The sequence below is a fragment of the Polistes canadensis genome, unplaced genomic scaffold (assembly GCF_001313835.1).
Source record: "Polistes canadensis isolate GaletaPanama2010 unplaced genomic scaffold, ASM131383v1 scaffold_205, whole genome shotgun sequence".
In the NCBI taxonomy this organism is placed as follows: domain Eukaryota; kingdom Metazoa; phylum Arthropoda; class Insecta; order Hymenoptera; family Vespidae; genus Polistes; species Polistes canadensis.
In genome coordinates, this window is record NW_014569752.1 from 206,385 (window position 1) to 227,288 (window position 20,904).

Consider the following 20,904-nt stretch of genomic DNA (forward strand, 5'->3'; position numbering starts at 1 on the left):
ATTATTACTTATGTATCATTAAATTTAATTAATTATTATTATTATTATTATTATTATTATTATTATTATTATTATTAATATATATTATTTGATATCTTTATTCTAAATAAGATAGTCAAATTATTTTACTTAATGAAACTCTGTGTAAAAGGGTGCAGCCAGCATCGTTTAAGAACATTTATTGTTTTGTTCTCCCCTTCGTGTGGTGTGTTGTCAACAAATAGATGGATGCATATCTTACGTCCAACTTAGAGACACTTGAAGCGTCATATTTGTGGGGAAAAGAGAATAATAAAAATCTCTAAACTACAACAAAACACAAGAACGATGAATAATAATAAAAATAATAAAAACAAGAAAAAGCTAATGAAAATTGTAAGACTCTGTATAAAATATGACTTAGAGAAAAAAAAAAAAAAAAGTTATCGATTAAAAGCGAAGCTGGTATAACAGACGGATCATACAATGTATGTATATTAATATTAATTTCTTAAATTTTGAAGTGTAATCGAGGGAGATTTAGAAAGGACAATTTTGCGATATATGGGGTAATAGTCGGGTGCTAAAATTTATAACCGTCGTGCGTACCTAAATACCTTAACATATTGTGCATCACTTTAACATCTCTTTATCAAGATGAAGAAGAAGAAGAAGAAGAAGAAGAAAAAAGAAAGACGATGAAGATGATTAAAGAAAAGTGAAAAGAAATATTACTTCGATCATATTATTACAATTAATTATATCATGTAACATTGCTAACGCAGGCCATAAATTGTTTTTTCCTTTTAGTATACAATTATTTCAGTGCAATTATAAGATCCACGTCTTGATCGATTAGCAAAAGTTGTGTATTCATTTCAATATATTATTATTATTATTATTATTATTATTATTGTAGTTTATTAAATATACTTTAAACAAAAAATAACAAGAAAGATAAATAGAGCTGCCAAATATCATACCACCATAATATTTAATATGTGATATATGTTGTCGATGTGTGCATTCAAACACATAAGTACTACATCAGGCAATGTTACATGTACTCTTCAATCAACATAATCTATAAGGTACATAATTATTTTTGATTGTGCCCTTTTATCCTGCTATGCGATGATGAATAAGGTAACACGTAAAAATACAATAATAGCATGAACGGGAAAAGAAATTTAATGGGAGTAAAAATAAAATATGTTCGATCGACAAATCTTATACGCATGCAACACACATTACAAAGAACTGGTAATATTTCGAAATACAATTCAAACACATGTCATTAATATTATAAACAAAGTTATATTTATATCAATCCATTAGTATAAAAAGACTTTTTCTTTACTTACGATGCGAACAAGTTTCTTTTCTTTTTTTTTTTTAAAAAAAGCCTTTCAATTAATGTAAATACAGGGGGGAACCCACTTGCCAAAAAAGAAGTTAATTCTTTTTTAATCGGTAATAATATACTTACAGATATATATTATACGTGGCATGCATAATAATATGTGCTACAAAATATATATATATTACTTAAAAATTATTTATTTTTTAACATAGAAATATATTATATCAACATTTTATTTATAAATAGTTATTTATGTTTATTCTCGGAAATGAATTTACCAGTAGATATCACAAACTTAAAATACGTTCTTACACTTCAAAGTAAATCGCAATATATATATATATATATATATATTTCTATTATAATATTTAAACAAGTAAAGATAATCGTATATTTAGAGGATTAGAGATAACCATCCTAATATTAGGCATGTACCACCAAATGGAGCCATTTTTGAAAAACGTTTATCGTTTGTAAAAGCTATATAGTAACAGCTGCCGCTGAACATTATTATTCCACTGAGGAAAAATAATGTGGCCTGTAAATTCATAAGAAAAAGATGTATATATATGTATATACATAACAATTAACAATACTTTGCATTATAACAAGGTGTGTGTCAACGGCCTCGTCTCGTTAAAAATACTAGTTCCCGTTGGATTACTAAAGTTAAGCAACAATGGACATGGTTAATAGTAAAATGGGTGACCACTTTGGAACACCATTTGCTGTTGACCCAGAGAGGTATGTTATCGAGGTCTCAAACCCATAAAAGGGAGAATAATAAAGATAAAGTATAACAACGTATAAGACTCGTGATACATTTTACATCCCTAACATAAGAAACACCAACTTTGTTATAGTGCAAGAAGTTAATAAAGTTGCAAAAAAAAAAATAATGAAAATTTACCAAAAATGGCCTTCTGCAAAGAGGTACACCAAGTAAAGCTAATGTATGAAAAAAGTGATATTTATTAGCTGTATCGAATATTTTTGCTTGTTCTGGGAATTTTTCTGCATTAATGTCTAAAACGAAAGGAATAATAATTTTTATACAACGTATATGTAACATTTTTCATGCACATATTTTAACATATTCATTTTCTTTTATCAAAAGAATTAACGATAAACGATTATATTTAATGATGACTGTTGTATAACTTACTGTGCGCTCCATAAGCACCTAAACTTACAGCGACTGCTCCACTAAGTCCAGCAAGTTTAATATAAGGTCCTACAGCCGATGTTAATTTCCATAATTGAACAGTCTGTGGCATTTTCATTTCTTGTTTAGGTTGTAAGCCTATATAATCACCTGCCTATAATATATATTTTGATCTAATGATATATTACACAAGTGAAAATTGATAAGTATAATTATATTGTCCTTCAAAACAGTTAGTTTTGTGTGTTACGTTTGTCAAATTTATTATTATTATTATTATTTTTATATACATAATTACCATATGAAGTACCATACCTTTCTGTTTATTGCAGGTTATATTTCATATGATTTAAGCACTCTAAATAGAAACAAAACTGATTATCTAATCAGTGTTTTGGAAATAAATGAGAAAATATATATTTTTCAAATAGTCACTCAGTTAATAAATAAATTTAAAAGACCTAACTCACCATTCTTGCTGTACCTCTAAGAAGTAAAAACGTTCCAGAACTAATTGGGTTGGTAAATAGAATGTAATTCATTGTGTCCGAAAAGCCCATTGCAATAAATTGTAATTATTTGTAAACAAAAATTCTAATTGTTTTTACAATGTAAAACTACAATTAAATTCGAGCAATACTGCTTAGTAATTGATATACGATCCAACTATACATACAAAGAATACAAAAGTACATAGAAACTTACAAGTCCCCTTTTTTACCTACCCAGTTTCATTTTAGTTATTACCGAGACCACCAGTGGCCGATAGTAGGTACTTAACGCGATGACGGTACAGTACTATCATTAAAAATTAAATATAATTCTTTCTATTTCTTTTACAATATAACTATACTATATATATTATCCAAGAATACTGTATTCTTTGATAGTACTGTACCGTCATCGCGTTAAGTACCTACTATCGGCCACTGGTGGTCTCGGTAATAACTAAAATGAAACTGGTTAGATAAAAAAGGGGACTTGTAAGTTTCTATATACTTTTGTATTCTTTTGTGCATACAAAATGGCTACGTTACCGGCATTCTACACGTTCAATGATTAGTTGTTACGAATAATTTATTTTTTGTATTGAATAATTCATAGAATATCTTTTTTTTTTAGTTGTGTATGCAAATCAGGTCATAACGTACACAATAAAAATGCATGCGAAAAAAAGTAAATAATACAATGTGGTAAATTAATCAAAAGTAACTACGATATATAAATTAGATCTGAATTAAAATTTATTTTTTAGTATTACATTAATACAAATATCCTTTTAGATGTTTTGATAAATCACGAATCTTTTAATGATTTAAATCAACATATTTATATAATGGTATATAAATTATTGGAATTTGTTTATTTTATTTAACTTCTTCTTAATTGAATTAATCCAACTATAAAAGAAAGAAAGAGAAAAATTAATCATAATTATAAATTTTTATATAAGTTTTTTGTTTTTTTGGATACTACACAGGATTTTATTTTTACCTTCTTGAAACCAATATCAGCTGCGTATTCTCTGAAGCATTGTCTGCAAATGTTCAGACCATATTTACGGATAAGCCCATGTTTATTTGCACAAGCACGGCTGTAAACAAAGTTAAAAGAAATATTTTAAATGAAAGAAAGAAATACGTAAAAAATATAATTGCATTATATATATATATATATATTGTTCTCCATACTTGAATAACAATCTAACCTCTAATTTCATGTTCATCTAATTAACTTTTTTTACATAAAATTTACGAAATCATGAAAAATATGAATTCTATGTTATGTGTTATATAAATAATAATAAATATTGAATTATTTAGTATACTATTTGTTGTAAGTATTAAATAGGAACGTTAAATAATAAAAAATAAAAAGCATGTAATACTAAATTTGTCACACGCGGTCGTGATGATTTCGTATAGCAAAAAATGTATTAAAAAAATCTAAAAAAGAAATATATGTATATTTTAATAATAACTTACCAGGATCTAGATCCTTGGCCGTATTTGCGTGGATGCGAGTACCAAATATTTTGAAAACCCATTTTGATAACAAATATATATGCTTCTTCACCGAAGTCTTCTAACGTAAAAGAACGAAATATTTCTTCAGTTAGATGCGTTCTGTATATGAGGGCGTTCGCATTTATAATATATTTTCGTGGCGCGAGAACAGAGGGCATTAGTTGTATTTTTGAAATTAAAAAAATATTTAAACGTTCTTTAAATTGAAACATAAAAATAATTATTATTATTACTTATACAAATATTATCTATTTTATTTAAATATATTTAGTAAATATATTAGATACATATATATATGTATATATTTCTATTAATAAATTGTTAAGAAATAAGAAGAAAAACAAGAATATATTAGATACAGGTAGCTGATGTTAACTAATTATTAGGATACACACACCATTTTGAAAAAATCCGTTTAATTATTGTGAAGGATATTCAAAGTGTTTAATGTAAAACGTTCTGTGAACGAAAAGGTAAACAAATCTAATATCAACTATTAATTTCTTCATTAAATTCTAATCATTTTCGTTTGTTCGATATTAAAGAATTATTTTTCTGTCGCAGTAGAAACATACGTGACATACTTTTACAGGAAAGAGGAATATATTAAAACGGTACTTTCACATTGTGTATTCTATTGATTGCGAATATACGTTTTGGTGTCAAATCAACTAATCTTCAATGTTAATACATAATAAAATGTGTAGTAATGGTGATACAAAATCGAATTTTAATATAGATGCAAACTTCATAACAACAGATACGAAAAGAATGAGAAGGAAGAGAAAGGTTTTACATTGTTACATTTATATTTTAATATAAATTTAATTATACAAGTTATTAATAGAAAACTATTCATTTTGTTTTTGTTTTCAGCAAGAAATGGAGAAATTAAATATTTTTAATAAACTACAATTAACATTCAGGCTATTTTTATGGTTTATGTCATTTGTAGTGCTATTAATTAGCATATTCTATTATTTATATATTCAGTCACCTTTGAAAAAGTTTGACAAAGAAAGAATCGATGATGAAAGACCAACGTATTATGTTCTTAATAGAAACAATGATTCCATCGATCATTTAAATAATATATTTACGGTATTAAATGGTATCGGATTTAAACGTACTAACGATGAAACTAATTGGAATCTTTTGTGGTCGCATGAATATCCGTTTCTAACATTAGCTCCAATTTTACAAAATTTAAAACCTCATCAACTTATCAATCATTTTCCTGGCTGCGGTTATATCACAAACAAGAAACATTTATCTACGTCCGGAGTATTCTATTTACCTAAATCGTTTAGGATTCCACAGGATAGAAATAAATTTCTCACACATGCCATTCTAAATCCAAATAAATTATGGTTGAAAAAGTCTAATAACCATCGTGGTATAAAGATTGTTAAAGCTTCTGATATAGATTACAATGATTCAGAATCTTTTATACAAGATTTTATAGATAATCCATTCCTCATCGATGGTTATAAATTTGATCTAGGTGTATATGTAGTATTTACATCTATTGATCCACTCAGAGTATATATTTACAAAGGAGATGTCTTACTTAGATTCTGTACAATAAAGTATGAACCATTTGATAGCAGTCAAGAGGATTCATACATTATTAGCGATGAATACCGACCTATTTGGGAAGTACCATCTCTGAATGATTATTATATTCGTTTGGGATATTCAATGAAAGATTCATTATATGCATATATGAGATCAATAGGAAAAGACTTTGATAATATCTGGAATCAAATAAAAAAAGCAATACAAGAAATAGCAATTATGAAAGAAAGTTTAATGAAAGAAAGCATCCAACGTTATGGTAATCAAAGAAATTATTTCGAATTGGTCAGATTTGACTTCATTATTGATAAAGATATGAAAGTGCATGTGATGGAAGCAAATATGTCTCCCAATTTATCATCCGCTCATTATCCTCCTAATCAATTACTTTATGAACAAGTTTTATTTAATTTATTCTCACTCATCGGTATTAACTCAAGGGTTAAACAAACTCGTGTAAAAAAATCGCCTGAAACAAGGTAACTTAGATTTTTCTTTAATCATATATTATATTTTTATGTAAAACTAAAATCTACTTTTAACGAAAAATATTTATGTTATATAAAGAGGCCAATTCGTACAAGAAATGGAAGTAGCGTCTAAAAATTTAGCAGTATTACCGCACATTTGCATAACATGTCACGATTGTTTAAAAATGGAATGTCAACTTTGTATACCGTGTATGACAGAAGAAATTAAACACATTTTAATTCAAAGTTATAAAGAACATCAAAACAAGTTGGATTTTCAAAGGATATTTCCACCTTCTCCAGTAAGTATTAATTTAAATAAAAAAAAAAATATGTATATTTATGTAGTAATTTTTTATATATAATTTGAATAAAATTTCTTTCAGCTCAATCATACAGTATTTAATGAATATTCACTACAAAATCAATTGCTAATAAAATGGTATCAAGGTAAATGTGCTAACGATCCCTTGTGGTGCATGTCTTAGTATAAGGTATATAGGTAATAAGGTATATAGAATAATTTTTAAATGAACTGCACGAACAAGTATAAAAACACATAAAAATGAGGATTCTTGTTATTTATATTGTTACGTGCATTATTTTAATAGTATATTAATATATATATATATATAAAATTCTTACAAAAAAAATTATGCACAATGAAATTCTTTATTTTAATCATTTATTATTGGTCTTCAATTTTCGAAATTTTCTTAGCTTTCGACTCTGGTGCATTTGGGTTTGTACCTTCATAAAAATTTTTAAGTAAACTTATAGCTTCTTCGCTTCTTATATCTCCTAATACAGTTACTTTAGTATTATAAACATTAGGTACTTTAAAAACACTAATACATCCTCCAAACCTATCATTTTTACAGCCATAAATAATACTACGGACTCCTAATTGGTATAATGCTGATGTACACATTATACATGGTTCTACAGTAACCACAATGTCAATATTTGAAAACACTTCTTTATAATCTATGGATTTCTCTTTGCAGTATGTTAAAACTTGATCAATGCAATTCATTTCTGCATGCCTAGTTGCATTACAGGTTTCATTAACAGTATTATTACTTTCTGCAATAATTTTATCATTATATATGAATAAGCAACCGACTGGAACCTCGCCAACTTTTAACGAAGCTGCAGCTTTTTTTAAAGCAATGTCCATCCATGCAACTGCATTCATAGCGATTAAAATTAATAAAAACAATAGTATAAGTTTAGTAGTATAAAAAAAGAGTAATATATTATAATAGTATAAGTATAAAAGTATAAGAGGAAGCAATGAACTGATTTACAATGAAAAAAAAATAGATTTTTTACAATCATATATGCTAATCAACAGTTTTGATAAATGAAAAGTATTCCTTTTTTACTTATTACGATAACATAATTATTTAACTGGTAAAATACTCTGCTAATTCAAGATCGTGCAATCTTTGTTTGGTTTTCTCATCCCAGTTTTGATTTCCAACTGATCTTGGACTAGGATGAGTAATCCATAACACCTAAAAGAATAATGAACTATATAAAAAATTAAATAGCATAATATAATTTATATATATGTATATCCATGTGCACGCGTGCGCGCGTGTGTGTGTTAAATAATGATAAATGATATTTTTTTAATATTACCTGAGCAGATAAATTATCCGCACTTACTACAGCCTGCGCCCTTTTCTCTGCAAATCTTCCCACACCGACTACAATCTTCACATCCAATAATTGAATTATTTTGGACAGTGCTTGGTCGCACAATTCGTGTATTAATTTTTGTTCTTCTTTCTGCAAAAGAAAAGAAATATTTAACATTAGGTATATAAAAGTAACGAGAAAGGAAGGAGAACAAGCATTGCCTTTAAATCTGCAGGTGTGATGTTTTTTCCTTTACGATCCATCAAAGCGATAGGACAATAATTATGTACATAAGAATGTTTAAAAAAATTCTGTGGAGTTCCACATAAATCTTTAAAAAGTCCCCAAAGTCTTTTACCACTAATTTCGCTACGTTTACAATCAAACCCAGTTACTTTTCTATCCGGTTGTTCTTTAGAAGGTTTCCCAATAAAACCTTGAATCTTTAACCAGTCGCGAACCATACTAATTTCACCAAATGGTACACCTGTTTGCGACATACCCCATGGACCGGGATTCATTCCAAGAAATAAAATTTTTTTAGATTCATTGCAATAAGTTTGCACGTACTTTGCGTGCACCTCAAATGCATAGATTATTGGATTATAAACATATTCAACTTTGGAAGGGAATTTTATAGTTTTTAACTGTTGACATAGCTCTTGTTCAATTAATAATAGTCTTTCAGAAATTGGTAATTGTATGGATGACAATGATGGTGATGATGTTAACGATGCATTATTGTTATCTGTCTTATCTGTGTTATTTGAAATTTCTGGTAAATCGTCGGACAATTCAGTATCTTTAGAAATATTCTCATCATCATCAGACCTTGTTAACTTCAATTTTTTTGATCTTGAACTTTGAGATTTAGAATGAATCCTTTTTTTAGGAGGCATGTTGTATTATTTGGTTAACTATTATCAATTATATTAATAGAATCAAGTGCATAAAATATTTATTCGTTTAAATAAATAATATTAGTACGAATAAATAAATAAAAAAACGATTTTCAAGTAGCTTACACTTTGTGATGGAAACTTTAACAATAGATATCTTTTTTCCCCACGTGTTCTAAAGGAGGGAAATTTAAACATGGCGCAATAATGTTCAGTCATCGATTAAATTTAATCTAGATTAATCATCCAACGTATATATATATATATAAGGTATTATTAATATAATAATAATTATAATTTAAATGATTGATTTCTTAAATTAATTTAAAATTTAAATATCGATAATCGTTGCACCTATGACAATGCGAGAAAATTCGATTAACCAATTAAACGTATTCAATCACGTGACGTTAAATATTCTTCGATCTTGTCTATCATGTATTAACAAGTTTAGTGGGTAACTCGTTCGCTCTAATTTAAAAAAATTAATTTATGTGTTTATTAATTTAATAATATATTAATAACTTGATAAAAAGATAGTTAAAAAGGTGATTAGTGTAGAAATATAATTTTTATAAGAATTCAAGTATTATTTTAGTTGCAATATTATATGTAAAGTTGTTATATACATCTATGCACATGTATACATACATATATATACATAGTATAACCGAACTATTGCGTGTGTGTGTGTGTGGTGTGTTGAGTAAAGTGCAGTAAAGTCAAGCTTGATTACATTGTATACTGAATTGATATATTGTGAAAAATTATAGGAAATTAAAAATGGAAAATCTAAACGCACCTCCCATTAAAAGTAATAATCCTGCTCCAACTGTTGAACAAATTAACGCAGATAAAGTAACTCAGGTATTTTATTTAATTTTCATTTATTTTGTTGTGAGGTAGTTTTCTTTATAACCAAATTAATTCTAACCTAAACTTTTCATTTATTTTATAGTTAGCTAGTAAGTATTGGGCACCGCATACTACAGATGTACATCTACCATTTAATTCTCAAATAGTAGATGATATTTATATCCAAGAAATATGTGCTTCAAAGTTTTCTATTCGACGCATCATGATGTTAGAATTCAGTCAATATTTGGAAAATTTTCTATGGCCAAATTATCATGTGGAAACTGCTACACGCGCACACACCATGTCCATCGTCGTTATGGTCAACGAGAAGTTTCGCGAACGTGTACAAGTTTGGGAAGCATTTGAAAAGAATCCTACGCAGTTCGCTGGATTCTTTCAAAAAGTTCTCGAAGCATGTTTGGAAGACAGTATTATGGATTTTGATCTTAAGGAACAAACGGCGCTTATTGTATTTCTAAATCATTGCTTCAATTCCATGGAAGTACCATTAGTTAGAGAAGAAGTTAAAAGATTAGTATCGTTGTCCATGTGGATTTCATTGCAAGAGGGACGTAGAGAGTTAGAATTTAAGAAATATCCTAAATGGAGAAAATACTGGAAGGTTATAAGAAAAAAAGATAATCCCGAATTGAAAGATAAATTAGAATGGGAACGTAAATTCTTACACAGACTTATGATCAAATTTATGACCATATTAGAAACAATTCCGCTTGAAGGTAATTGATGCACGAGTTTCTGACAGGAAAAAAGGTAAGCCATGACCTCTTGTCGTAGGACCAAAATATTGCAGATCGAATAATAGCTTAAAATACTAATAATATATACAAAAATCAAGTCGTCCTTACATCGATTGTACATAGAGGCATACATATACCATTTTTTGCCTTTAGGAACTCGTGTTATTGTTTCTTCTTACATTTTTATACATATATATATATATATATTTTCATATATTTTTAAGAACAATATAGTTTTAAATAATTCATTACAGAACCTGTTTTTCCTGATAAAATTCGTTACTGCGAAAGATTCTTGGAACTTATCATTGATCTCGAAGCTCTTCTACCAACTAGGCGCTTTTTCAATACCGTCATGGACGATTGTCACCTGGTGGTACGTTGTCAATTATCTAATTTGTTGCACCGGCCAGAAGGTGGATTATTCGGTCAGGTAAGTTTTTAAAAATAAAATATCAAAATATTAATAGAGTATGCAAGATAGTTTATTTAATTATGTATATGCATGAATACGTAAAATGATATTTTCTTTTTTCCTTTTTCTGTTTTTTATACAAAAAGTTGCTATATCATACAAAGAAATATCACATAAATATTGTAAAAACACATAATAGGTGTTATAATTAACTTTGACTATATATACTGAAAATAAGTATTAATACTTTACTAGGTAATACACATAAATATATATATATATATATATATATATATATAATATATTTATATAAAGTTCTATTATTTCATTAACACGCATTACGATTATATACACAGATCTATTTGATTTAAGGCACGTATAATTTACAATATATTTATCAAATATCTTAAAGCTAGTGAAAATTGATTGGTATTAAACATTAGATATGTCTTTTGTTTGGACAATCACTCAGAGTTAATTATAAGATCTAAGTGCAAATTAATAACCAGCATTAATTGCTGTCATTTCTTCTCCCCAATCAAACCCTTCGATATTATCTCCATTTCTACTACAATTGCATGTTTTCCCAAGTAAAAAAGTGACTCTTCTTTGACCGAATACACAAATATGGAGTATAAAAAGAGCTTGTAATAAATTAACGACAACGTGGCAATACGCAAATGCGTCGTATTTTAATCCCGCCAATAATAACGTTATCCAACTAATACTCATTATTGCAAACAGCAAAACAAACATTCTGAAACTGTATTTCATTTTGTGATGTATCCTACCATATGTACTCATTCTCTTAATTCTGTTCGCTGTTGTTAGAATGAAACTAAAATCAATTATTATTGTAAGAGCAATAGACATGTACAACACTGAAAGAGCTAGCCAACCAACGGTTTCTTGAGCAGGGTATGCCGTACCACCTATAAAAGGTTTGTCAGTTTCTAATGCAAAATGTGCAAAAATTGCAGTTGTGGAAATGGAAATTGTTGCGCCCCAAACGTATGCAGAATAATAACAATATTTTTTTCCATCGGTTGTACGCAAAAATACGTTGCGAGATCTGAACGTTTTCCAAACGTAATAGCCCAAAGTGTTGAGCCAGAAGAAAGCAGCTAACGAAGACGTATAAGCGATTATATCTGGAAAAAAATCAAACAACATCAGATAGAAGCTTGATTTTCTATAAATTCTTCTATTTAATTGGTATATTAACTTACCAGCTATCATAAAGTTAACGTGATTACCAAATTCAGTGAATATTTTAACCGTCGTGGCGCACTGATTGGTTATAAGGCACAGCGTCATACTAGTTATCATATTACCAACAAGATCTCTCAATTGTGGTAGAACAAAATAAACGACCGCAACTACAAGATATGCTGCTATGGATATAGCATGAAAGATTGGGTCGATAGCATGTTTCATCAAATAATTGGGGTCGGACCATTGAAAGGGTACCTCGGGAACACATATCATAGCATAGGTAGCGACAAAATGATCTCTACTAAGAACAGCCTTATCCACACAATACTGTCCAAAAGAATAATCGTAATGAATATATTTTGTTTCGTCTTCTTCGTCATCGTATCTAAACGATTCAAAGGCACCACCTCCGTTACTTCTGCTAATTTCTTTATTAAGATCATCAACATAATGTCTGAGTTTGCCCAATGGCAAAACGATAGCTAATCTATCTGGCCCAGAAGGATAATAATAAACATGCCACTGATGTTCGTTACTTCGACATCTAGGTAATCCAATACGATAATCCGGAGTTGGAGGAGTTCTCAAGAAAATATTGGAATCCTTGTCTTGGGTATATTCTGGTTGCCATGGTTTCGTTTCGTTCGTAATTGATAATGGTGTGCACGTGTCGTCCAAAAGAAGTTCACTCAATTCGCAACACTTTGCAATTTTGATTGTATTTGGTTTTTCATTTGTATTTGTATTTCCACCGGCGAATCTCGAATGACTCGCTAGGAATGATACAAGAAGTAACGCCGTTACAAGATGCATGTCACTCTTGTACTGACCCCTTCTCCTTTCTTTTTCTCTCTTTCTCTCTCTCTCTCTCTCTCTCTCTCGCTCGCCCTCTCTCTCACTCTCTCTTTCTTGCTCACAGAGGCGTGCGCACTTTTTCTCTCTCTGTTTCTCTCACTTTTTATTTCTTTCTCTACCACCATATCATCATCGCCATCACCTTCGTTTCCTTTTGTATACTTTCATTAACTCAACATTTTATAATACAATATCTTTTTCATAGACCTTACTCAGAAGTATATATGCTAATCAATGAAATATTGATTTCCACTTACACGCACACACTCTCCCTCTCTCTCTTTCTTTCTTTCTTTCTCATTCACAGGACGTTTAAGGTCTGTACACACGTGCGCCCAAATAACGCAATATTCTGGAATCATCTTAACTTTGCCATACCTGTCTGCTGTCGCTAGTAGAGACAAAAACGCCTGCAAAGAAGAACCCTACCCTTGCTCATCCATACTTGTCTCCTCCTCTTCCTCCTTCTCCTCCTCTTCACCTCTTCATCCATTCTGGTTTCTTCTTGCACTCTTTCATACTATGTGGTTCTCTTATACTATTCCAGTTCCCCCTCTGTGTTCGTTTGGCTCATTCTTTATTTCTTTCTTTCTCTTTCTTGAATCTCTTATGTTGTGTGTGTGAAAAGAAGAGAAGAAAAGGGAAGAGTTAGTCTGACTATTACAAGAATTTAAAGCTCGATTCACACTGAACTAAACCACACAACAAGAGAATATTCTATTTAAAGTTAAATACAATTCTTTGGAATCCCTATTACAAAGAATTATAAAGTTTTCTATTAATCGTATCTACCTTTTTTGATTTCTCTTTTAATATTTTTTTTCCCCCCTGTATGTATGACGTTAGTTCTATCAGAATGATTCATAAGTTTGTTATGCTTCTTGCTTATACATTACCGTTCCAGGTATTTCATATAATGAGTAAATGATGATCGTTTGTTAAAAGCGTGCTAGAGAATGCGATAAGAGATGTTTTGAAAATGTATAAAGAATGTTTTTAAATGATAAAGTTTAAAAAGAAAAGAAAAGAAAAAATAAAATTGTATTAGCTGTAATATTAACTTAATATTATGTGTGAACGATCCTTTAAAAACGAATAGAGCATCTTCTGTGTGCTAGATTAGATCAGTCTTATCATATTAACCGAATGTATCTTTTTTGTTGATAAACTAGTGACTTCGCTGCCCTCGCATACTTTTTTGTTAATGGATAGTACAAACGCTTCTTTCTTTAATCACGTATCATAAATGAATGATACTTGATATGAGTACACAAATACAATTACAATTTAATACTAGAATTAAGTTGAATTTTTTATAATCAATTTAAACGTTCATACGTCAATAGGAGAGATATATTTATAGAATAAATGATTATACGTTTTTCACTATTAAGTAGAAATAATTTGTTTGTTATTTGATCTTATTTTGAATTTATTAAACTTATTTACGTATAGAATTTTTTTCTAAAAACAAAATAACTGTGCATAATATATTTTATAATTAAGAATAATTTTGTATCTCTTATTGACGATAAATCGTTTGATTGTGTGTCAGGATATGGTATTGTCGTTAGCTATATGCAAATACAAAGTCCGGTTTTGTATACTACGTGAAAGAGAGAAAAAAATCAAATCCGATGAGTCAATTCTTTGTTTCGCATTCACACATACATACTTATAGAATGGAATATCAATTTAAAAAACGAGTGTTTTCCATTATCGTCATCGTATTTAATATTTAAAACAGAAGTTGTGTGTATAAATATGTATATATATATATATATATATAGAACAAAGAGATAGATATAATTATAATAATAATAAAACGATGCGTTTTTACATTTAGTTTTCCTTTATAATATATTTTTATATTTGTTTTGGATTTTCTCACAATTTCTTAATATTTACAGTGAGATTCCTGTATAATAATAATCTCTTCCTCGTTGAAAAAAAAAAAAAGTGAGGAAAATTGGCATAACATAGAGTACATTTAAAAGAGTACATGAAAGAATATATGCATATATATGCACATGATTGATTTGTACGTTAACAAAATCTCGATATTATTTTTTTCTCAATAATAATTAGCAGATAATGCGTTTGTCAAATGATTTAAATAGAAATGAGATCGTTAAGATAATAACTTATTAATAATATACATAAGTTTCTTCCTTTTTTTTTTTTTTTTTTTTTTTTTTTTTTTTTTAACAATTTTCAAAAAGTTATAATGAAGATGAATGAACGAATAAATGAATGAATGAATGAATGGATGAATAAATATCCTAGCCCTGTTGAGACAATTCCAATTCTTCTGGTAACACAACTTCACATTCCTCATCTTCGTAGGCTGTCCAAGATTTAGGGAAAACAATACCGCAAGGTTTCTTTTTCGCCAAAAGTTTCCTCACTCTTTTTCGCGATACAACCAAAAGAAGAAATATTATAAAGCCTTGCAATGAGTTTAGAATATCCGTTGGTACCCTAATAGAAAAACAAAAGTTTCGTTATTAATAATAATGCTTTTTAAAATAGAATGATAATATTGAGGATACACATTGAAAATAATATTACACATTTGAGATGGGGTTTTAGTTAATCGAAAGGAATTGAAATAATAAGAAATATGTACACGTAATAAATAAAAAAAAAAAGAAAAGAAAAAAAAATTACATCTAATATGTATGACGTCTGACGTATTTTAATTTGAAGGAACAAGGAAGAATGTATACGCCAAAGGCTATATTTTAATTAGCCACTTGTTATTCGTGTACAAATTTTCAAGGATTATTATCGTTAATTCGATATTACGAAATAAACTTATAATTGATCAGTTATAAAACAAATGTATAATAAAAAATAATAATTTACCAGTACCACCCCGTTGTACCGATAGCATATGATAATATCTCAAATATCCATGTTATACCCATAACAAGCATGAGCTTCATATAAAGCAAACATTTAAATCTTAATGCTCGTAGTTTATTTCCATTATATTCACGATATTCGTGCCATAATCTCCAACTGGTCAGACCCAAATAGATAACATTCAGTGTCAATAGTATGGCTATTGGACCGTAAAAAAACACCCAGACTTCATCTGTTCCTAATTTCCCAACCCCCAGCACAAAGAAAAATGTAAATTAATTTGTTAAAAACAAATATTAAACATATGATCAATGACTAAGGTGAAATATTCATTGAACTTTACCGTTAAACCAACATATTAATTCACCAAAATGTGGTTTCAAGTGATTTCCTTGAATATGATGAGTTAAAAGTGCCGACAATAAAAAACAAGACGGTAAGAATAATCCGAATACGCAATAAATTGGAAACAGTATTCTATCCTTGATCACAAAATGTTTGAACCTAGGAATACAATTATTTTTATTTTATTGAAAAAAAAAAAAGCAACAAACACACCATAAATTAGTTTTATTAAATATTTTGTTTACTCACCAGACTGTTCGCCAAATATTAAACGCAACGATGTTTAACCAAAAGAAGGCAATCATGAATGCATAATACAGAAAGAATGCTAAAATATAAAATAATATTCAATGTTTTAATAATGTTAACGAGATACTTATATATATACGTGTATATATATATACCTAAAGTAACACACAAAGTTGTATCCTCATTGTACTCGCTATTTCTGACATATTGGATACAAAGAATAATATAACTGGTTGCCAAAGAAGAAATTGCACCCATCATCGCTTTATCTTGTATTTCCCGAAGTTCAGGAAGTATCAAATAAATAATCAATGTTAAGATTAAAAATATAGCCGATATCATACTGAGTACCATATATAATACGTTTTTCCATAAATGTGTTTCGCCCATGTAAGAATCATTGAAGCAAATGAACGCCTTTGGGTTATCAACATTATCCGTGGATAACAAACAAAAACTGTGATAATTCAAAACAAACAAAATAAGTTTCTTTATAGTTTCAATTGAATTTTGAATCCTTCAATATTTTTCTTGATATATAATTTCAACTATCACATTGTAATATAATATTCTTGATATTTGAAGTAGACAAAAAAAATTGATTAACGCATATCTGCGTCCATAGTCCACACAGATGGCTTTCCCTGGACGCATATATGCGTCCATAGTACTGAAAAGATTTGAAAAACAAAAACCTAGGAATGCAAATAAAATGAATAGAAGAACCGTTTACTTGTTTTGCGTTATTTCTTGGGGTTCACCATCAATTAATGTCAGTATCATTCCGTTGCTAGTTTTCGTGATATTAAATTTCTCGTTTTCGTAATGAATTTGATAAAATGCGTCTGTACATTGAAGATTAATGTAACTGCCATCGCTGCAATTTCTTCCTGCCAACCACTTTGTACCATTTTGACAACAATTAATGTCTGCAGTAGCATCGCTTAATGAACTGGTCCATGTCAACCAATTAAGGAATAATATCCAAACAGGTAGTACTGGGGAAAAGAAAAAAAGAAGAAAATAAAATAGAAATAGAAAAAGTGTTTATAACGAAATGAAGTACATTATCGGATATACTAGATCGTTCACTAGCATAAAATTAAATTAATAGGGTGAGTTGTGATTTACAACCTGCTGCTATGTGTGTGCGTATATATATATATGCGTGATCGGTTTTCCTAACGCTGCTGAATAAATTGAAAATAATGAATTGATTAAAAAGAGGAAGGAACGAGAATTGGAAGAGTGATATTTAATACATAGACACATATATAGATAAGTATACAAAAAGAGGAAGAATATGCAAGTTAACATTTATATATATATATATATATATGGATTTGTACAACAGCATATTAATGCATATTTCGGTAATTGAACGTGCAAAGTCATGATTCATGGTAATAATCAATCAATAATCATTTTTAATACAGGAAAATAGAAACGATGAGAAAGACTATCTACGAATGATAGATAAGACACGATTATCTTTTTACAAAGACAACAAAAACAACAATAATAACACTCTCTATTAATGATTTCGTATTAAAACTAAATATTTCAAATGCGAAATATATTATTCCATTTTGTAATATTTAACGTGAAAGAGATAGATAGAAATCAAATAAGATTGTTAAAATAAATGATTAATAATATAGAATAAAAATATATAAGTACACGAGAGAGTATTATGAGAAATAGAGAGATAGTATATATTTTAATAAGATTATTCTTTAAAGTAAAGATTATATTTTATCGATTTTTAAACGTAGATTGTACGATGTGCTGTGTTCGTATCTGATTTTTGCAAATCCTCTTGCGTGACGTTTAACACAATCATTGATTTCTTTTATCGCGTTGTTTGATCGTACAAACATTGTGATTTCTGAATAGAACTATAATGTTTTTAAATTTCTTGTTTTTTTCTTTTGAAAATATCTGGACGACAGGTTTGATGCTTTTTATGTCTCTAGATGTTGCTATTTTATTATTTTACGAGATGTATTTTACGTATGCACACGTGTATACATAATCATAGGTATGATATATATATATATATATATATATATATATATATATATATATATGTATAATTAAAAAGAGAACAATTTTATACGTTTTAAACGTGTTTTGCGTGTTTTGTGTGTGTTAACGTGGATCTACGTAAACACATAAAAACCACGCGTCATTAATGTATATTTTTGGAAAAGATAAATATAATATAATACGTTAGAATAGAAATATAACAAACTATACAAATAAATCGTTAATATACTTGCCATTAAACGGGAATAAACAGAGTTTTCGTTTGTAATCCATATTTGAAACTATTATCTTCAATTTTCTTTACTATTTTCATTACTTCTTTCTCTCATTAGATTAATAAGAATAACAGAGATAAATATATATATCTAATAAAACTTTGATCTTTGTCTCTTATTATTCACTTTTTGTTTATTTGCTTTATGATTATCAAAGGTTATCAAAATTAAATGTATTCGTTTGAAATGTAATAAATTCTGTAAAGTTAGATTAATAATAACATATTCGTTACACTTATAACATTCTTCTTAATATTGTATATATCACATTTATATATATACACACACTAACGTACATTTAACATCATACAATATTAGGAAATTGTATTCAAAATTCAGAAAAAAACAAAAAAAATAAGAAGAAAAAAGAAGAATGTACTTTTTTACAAATTGTAAAAATATCAATGCGGGGTAAGATGAAAAATGAAAATCGAATAACAAAATTCTGGCTATTCTTGCACTTCTAACTTTACTGACTGACTTCTAAATACTACCCAACACACTGGGGAATTAAAAAGAGAATGAAGACTCGATTCTCTTTCCCTCTCTCTATCTCTCTTTCTCTCTCTATCTAACTTGTTATATTTATTTTATTTTTCTTTCTTATCTTCGTTTCTCATTCTCGGTCTTCTTTCTCTTTTTGAAAATGAACTATATATTCGAAGATTGTGAATTTATTATTATTTATACAGAAAAAAAAAAAAAAATAACAAGATTGTATGCCGTATTAGTTAAAGTTTCAATTTGAAATAAATATGTTTTTGTTTTTGTTTTTTTTTGAATGATAATCGAATATATTTAAATTTTTATTTGTTATTGTTTTATTATGATGTGTATATACTTTAATGTATTTGATATTATAATATTATAGAAGAAGGAAATAAGAGAAAGAGATTAATTCTGGTGGAACGTTTTAACGCACACGCGATACGCACGATACTGAACTCATCGTACAAGCCCATCATCAGACTTGATACTTGCGAACGCCCATAAATAGAAAATATATATCTATATTCTCAACAACACGAATTACGTTTTCATTTTCCTTCTTTTTTCTTTTTTTATTTTCTTATTATTGTGTTTTACCATTTCAAATTTAAGAAATAATTCATTGTAATATACTAGAAAAATTGAACAAAGATATATATGTATATGTATAATTGATGGGAATATCTTATTTTTAATCTTCAATACACAAAATTAATATTTAATTCTTTGTTATATTTTTAAATGTATTCGTGTTGTAAATAGTTTGTTTTAAAACATATTATACACATAACTGAAACGAATGTAAATTTGGATATGAAATATTATACATGATATTTTCTTCTCGTTTTTCTTTTTGATTTTCGTTCTTGAAATTGAGTTATAATATTCATTTTAATTATATGAAATAAATGTAAAAGAGCTTTTATATAATTAAAAGAGTAAGGAGGATGGAGAATATAAATGAGAGATTATCAGAATTTTGTAAATATACTATTTTTTTAAAATCAAGTTCATTTATAAAGATATGTATTTATAAATCAGATAGATAAAATATATAATTAAAGTATTAATGAATTACAAAAAAATCGAGACTCTTGAGATTAGTATATCAATAATAAAGTATATGATATAATGAATAAATGATAGGAAATATATTATACATATGAATATACGACATTAATGTCTAATTTTAGAATCTAAATTTGTACCGATAAGCTGAGCTTATTTTTATTTGAGCATTATATTATACACGTGTGAAACGTTAAATTAATAACACGTGTTTCAATAATACCAATACCAATATCAATTGTAAATTCACTTGTAAAATATTTCATTACAAAATTATTATACCAAAGAAACATGAGTGTATATATATATATATATATATATATATATATTTA

General features: G+C 28.0%; 7 protein-coding genes across 10 annotated transcripts in view; 2 read left to right on the top strand and 5 right to left on the bottom strand.

Moving 5' to 3' along the window:
- Positions 1 to 1,586: 1,586 nt before the first annotated feature.
- Positions 1,587 to 3,253, bottom strand: LOC106789819 (transmembrane protein 256-like). The gene is made up of 4 exons (XM_014754325.1): positions 2,978 to 3,253; positions 2,508 to 2,661; positions 2,253 to 2,368; positions 1,587 to 1,880 (listed from the first exon to the last, which is right to left on the bottom strand). The coding sequence occupies exons 1-4, from the start codon at positions 3,065 to 3,067 to the stop codon at positions 1,737 to 1,739; spliced, it is 504 nt and encodes a 167-aa protein (XP_014609811.1). The 5' UTR covers positions 3,068 to 3,253; the 3' UTR covers positions 1,587 to 1,736.
- A 476-nt stretch (positions 3,254 to 3,729) lies between these two features.
- Positions 3,730 to 4,632, bottom strand: LOC106789864 (40S ribosomal protein S29). Its single transcript, XM_014754391.1, has 3 exons — positions 4,493 to 4,632; positions 4,002 to 4,101; positions 3,730 to 3,907 (listed from the first exon to the last, which is right to left on the bottom strand). Exons 1-3 carry the CDS (start codon positions 4,552 to 4,554, stop codon positions 3,899 to 3,901), a joined length of 171 nt encoding a protein of 56 aa, XP_014609877.1. The 5' UTR covers positions 4,555 to 4,632; the 3' UTR covers positions 3,730 to 3,898.
- Positions 4,633 to 5,021: 389 nt separating this feature from the next.
- LOC106789862 (tubulin polyglutamylase TTLL6) lies at positions 5,022 to 7,169 on the top strand. Its single transcript, XM_014754388.1, has 3 exons — positions 5,022 to 6,591; positions 6,680 to 6,884; positions 6,969 to 7,169. Exons 1-3 carry the CDS (start codon positions 5,417 to 5,419, stop codon positions 7,068 to 7,070), a joined length of 1,482 nt encoding a protein of 493 aa, XP_014609874.1. The 5' UTR covers positions 5,022 to 5,416; the 3' UTR covers positions 7,071 to 7,169.
- A 62-nt stretch (positions 7,170 to 7,231) lies between these two features.
- LOC106789863 (tRNA-specific adenosine deaminase 2-like) lies at positions 7,232 to 9,204 on the bottom strand. 2 transcript variants are annotated; one of them, XM_014754389.1, is made up of 3 exons: positions 8,451 to 9,204; positions 8,230 to 8,379; positions 7,752 to 8,102 (listed from the first exon to the last, which is right to left on the bottom strand). In XM_014754389.1, the coding sequence occupies exons 1-3, from the start codon at positions 9,126 to 9,128 to the stop codon at positions 7,992 to 7,994; spliced, it is 939 nt and encodes a 312-aa protein (XP_014609875.1). In that variant the 5' UTR covers positions 9,129 to 9,204; the 3' UTR covers positions 7,752 to 7,991. The 2 variants fall into 2 exon arrangements, with proteins under 2 accessions (XP_014609876.1, XP_014609875.1); XM_014754390.1 differs by lacking the exon at positions 8,451 to 9,204 and having other exon boundaries at positions 7,232 to 8,102; positions 8,230 to 8,374.
- Positions 9,205 to 9,743: 539 nt separating this feature from the next.
- Positions 9,744 to 20,904, top strand: part of LOC106789830 (intron-binding protein aquarius) — a 17,042-nt gene continuing 5,881 nt past the window's right edge. The window contains exons 1-3 of one of the 3 annotated variants that reach the window (XM_014754344.1): positions 9,744 to 9,995; positions 10,087 to 10,723; positions 10,999 to 11,177. In XM_014754344.1, the coding sequence (XP_014609830.1) occupies positions 9,912 to 9,995; positions 10,087 to 10,723; positions 10,999 to 11,177 (900 nt within the window). In that variant the 5' untranslated portion in view covers positions 9,744 to 9,911. Of the gene's footprint in view, positions 9,996 to 10,086; positions 10,758 to 10,998; positions 11,178 to 16,453; positions 16,534 to 20,904 lie in introns of those variants that run through there. The other 2 variants (XM_014754345.1, XM_014754346.1) reach the window with 2 other exon arrangements.
- On the bottom strand, positions 11,475 to 14,585 carry LOC106789831 (probable G-protein coupled receptor Mth-like 5). Its single transcript, XM_014754347.1, has 2 exons — positions 12,389 to 14,585; positions 11,475 to 12,310 (listed from the first exon to the last, which is right to left on the bottom strand). The coding sequence occupies exons 1-2, from the start codon at positions 13,185 to 13,187 to the stop codon at positions 11,658 to 11,660; spliced, it is 1,452 nt and encodes a 483-aa protein (XP_014609833.1). The 5' UTR covers positions 13,188 to 14,585; the 3' UTR covers positions 11,475 to 11,657.
- On the bottom strand, positions 15,432 to 19,928 carry LOC106789832 (G-protein coupled receptor Mth2-like). Its single transcript, XM_014754348.1, has 8 exons — positions 19,857 to 19,928; positions 18,974 to 19,213; positions 17,425 to 17,689; positions 16,847 to 17,148; positions 16,692 to 16,770; positions 16,441 to 16,601; positions 16,098 to 16,335; positions 15,432 to 15,710 (listed from the first exon to the last, which is right to left on the bottom strand). The coding sequence occupies exons 2-8, from the start codon at positions 19,011 to 19,013 to the stop codon at positions 15,512 to 15,514; spliced, it is 1,284 nt and encodes a 427-aa protein (XP_014609834.1). The 5' UTR covers positions 19,014 to 19,213; positions 19,857 to 19,928; the 3' UTR covers positions 15,432 to 15,511.

Excerpts from the sequence above, each read along its gene's own strand:
- LOC106789819 (XM_014754325.1), bottom strand. The coding sequence starts at position 3,067 with ATGGGCTTTTCGGACACAATGAATTACATTCTATTTACCAACCCAATT. Across the intron at positions 2,662-2,977 it reads TTAGAGGTACAGCAAGAATG|GCAGGTGATTATATAGGCTT; the intron begins GTGAGTTAGGTC and ends TATATATTATAG. Across the intron at positions 1,881-2,252 it reads TTTGCAGAAGGCCATTTTTG|GCCACATTATTTTTCCTCAG; the intron begins GTAAATTTTCAT and ends ATGAATTTACAG.
- LOC106789864 (XM_014754391.1), bottom strand. The coding sequence starts at position 4,554 with ATGGGTTTTCAAAATATTTGGTACTCGCATCCACGCAAATACGGCCAA. Across the intron at positions 4,102-4,492 it reads GGCCAAGGATCTAGATCCTG|CCGTGCTTGTGCAAATAAAC; the intron begins GTAAGTTATTAT and ends CTTTGTTTACAG.
- LOC106789862 (XM_014754388.1), top strand. The coding sequence starts at position 5,417 with ATGGAGAAATTAAATATTTTTAATAAACTACAATTAACATTCAGGCTA. Across the intron at positions 6,592-6,679 it reads AAAAAATCGCCTGAAACAAG|AGGCCAATTCGTACAAGAAA; the intron begins GTAACTTAGATT and ends TGTTATATAAAG. Across the intron at positions 6,885-6,968 it reads GGATATTTCCACCTTCTCCA|CTCAATCATACAGTATTTAA; the intron begins GTAAGTATTAAT and ends AATTTCTTTCAG.
- LOC106789863 (XM_014754389.1), bottom strand. The coding sequence starts at position 9,128 with ATGCCTCCTAAAAAAAGGATTCATTCTAAATCTCAAAGTTCAAGATCA. Across the intron at positions 8,380-8,450 it reads TCACACCTGCAGATTTAAAG|AAAGAAGAACAAAAATTAAT; the intron begins GCAATGCTTGTT and ends TTTCTTTTGCAG. Across the intron at positions 8,103-8,229 it reads CGGATAATTTATCTGCTCAG|GTGTTATGGATTACTCATCC; the intron begins GTAATATTAAAA and ends TTATTCTTTTAG.
- LOC106789831 (XM_014754347.1), bottom strand. The coding sequence starts at position 13,187 with ATGCATCTTGTAACGGCGTTACTTCTTGTATCATTCCTAGCGAGTCAT. Across the intron at positions 12,311-12,388 it reads CGTTAACTTTATGATAGCTG|ATATAATCGCTTATACGTCT; the intron begins GTAAGTTAATAT and ends ATTTTTTTCCAG.
- LOC106789832 (XM_014754348.1), bottom strand. The coding sequence starts at position 19,013 with ATGGATTACAAACGAAAACTCTGTTTATTCCCGTTTAATG. Across the intron at positions 16,602-16,691 it reads AATATTTGGCGAACAGTCTG|GTTCAAACATTTTGTGATCA; the intron begins GTGAGTAAACAA and ends TTGTATTCCTAG. Across the intron at positions 16,336-16,440 it reads ATTAATATGTTGGTTTAACG|GAACAGATGAAGTCTGGGTG; the intron begins GTAAAGTTCAAT and ends TTGGGAAATTAG.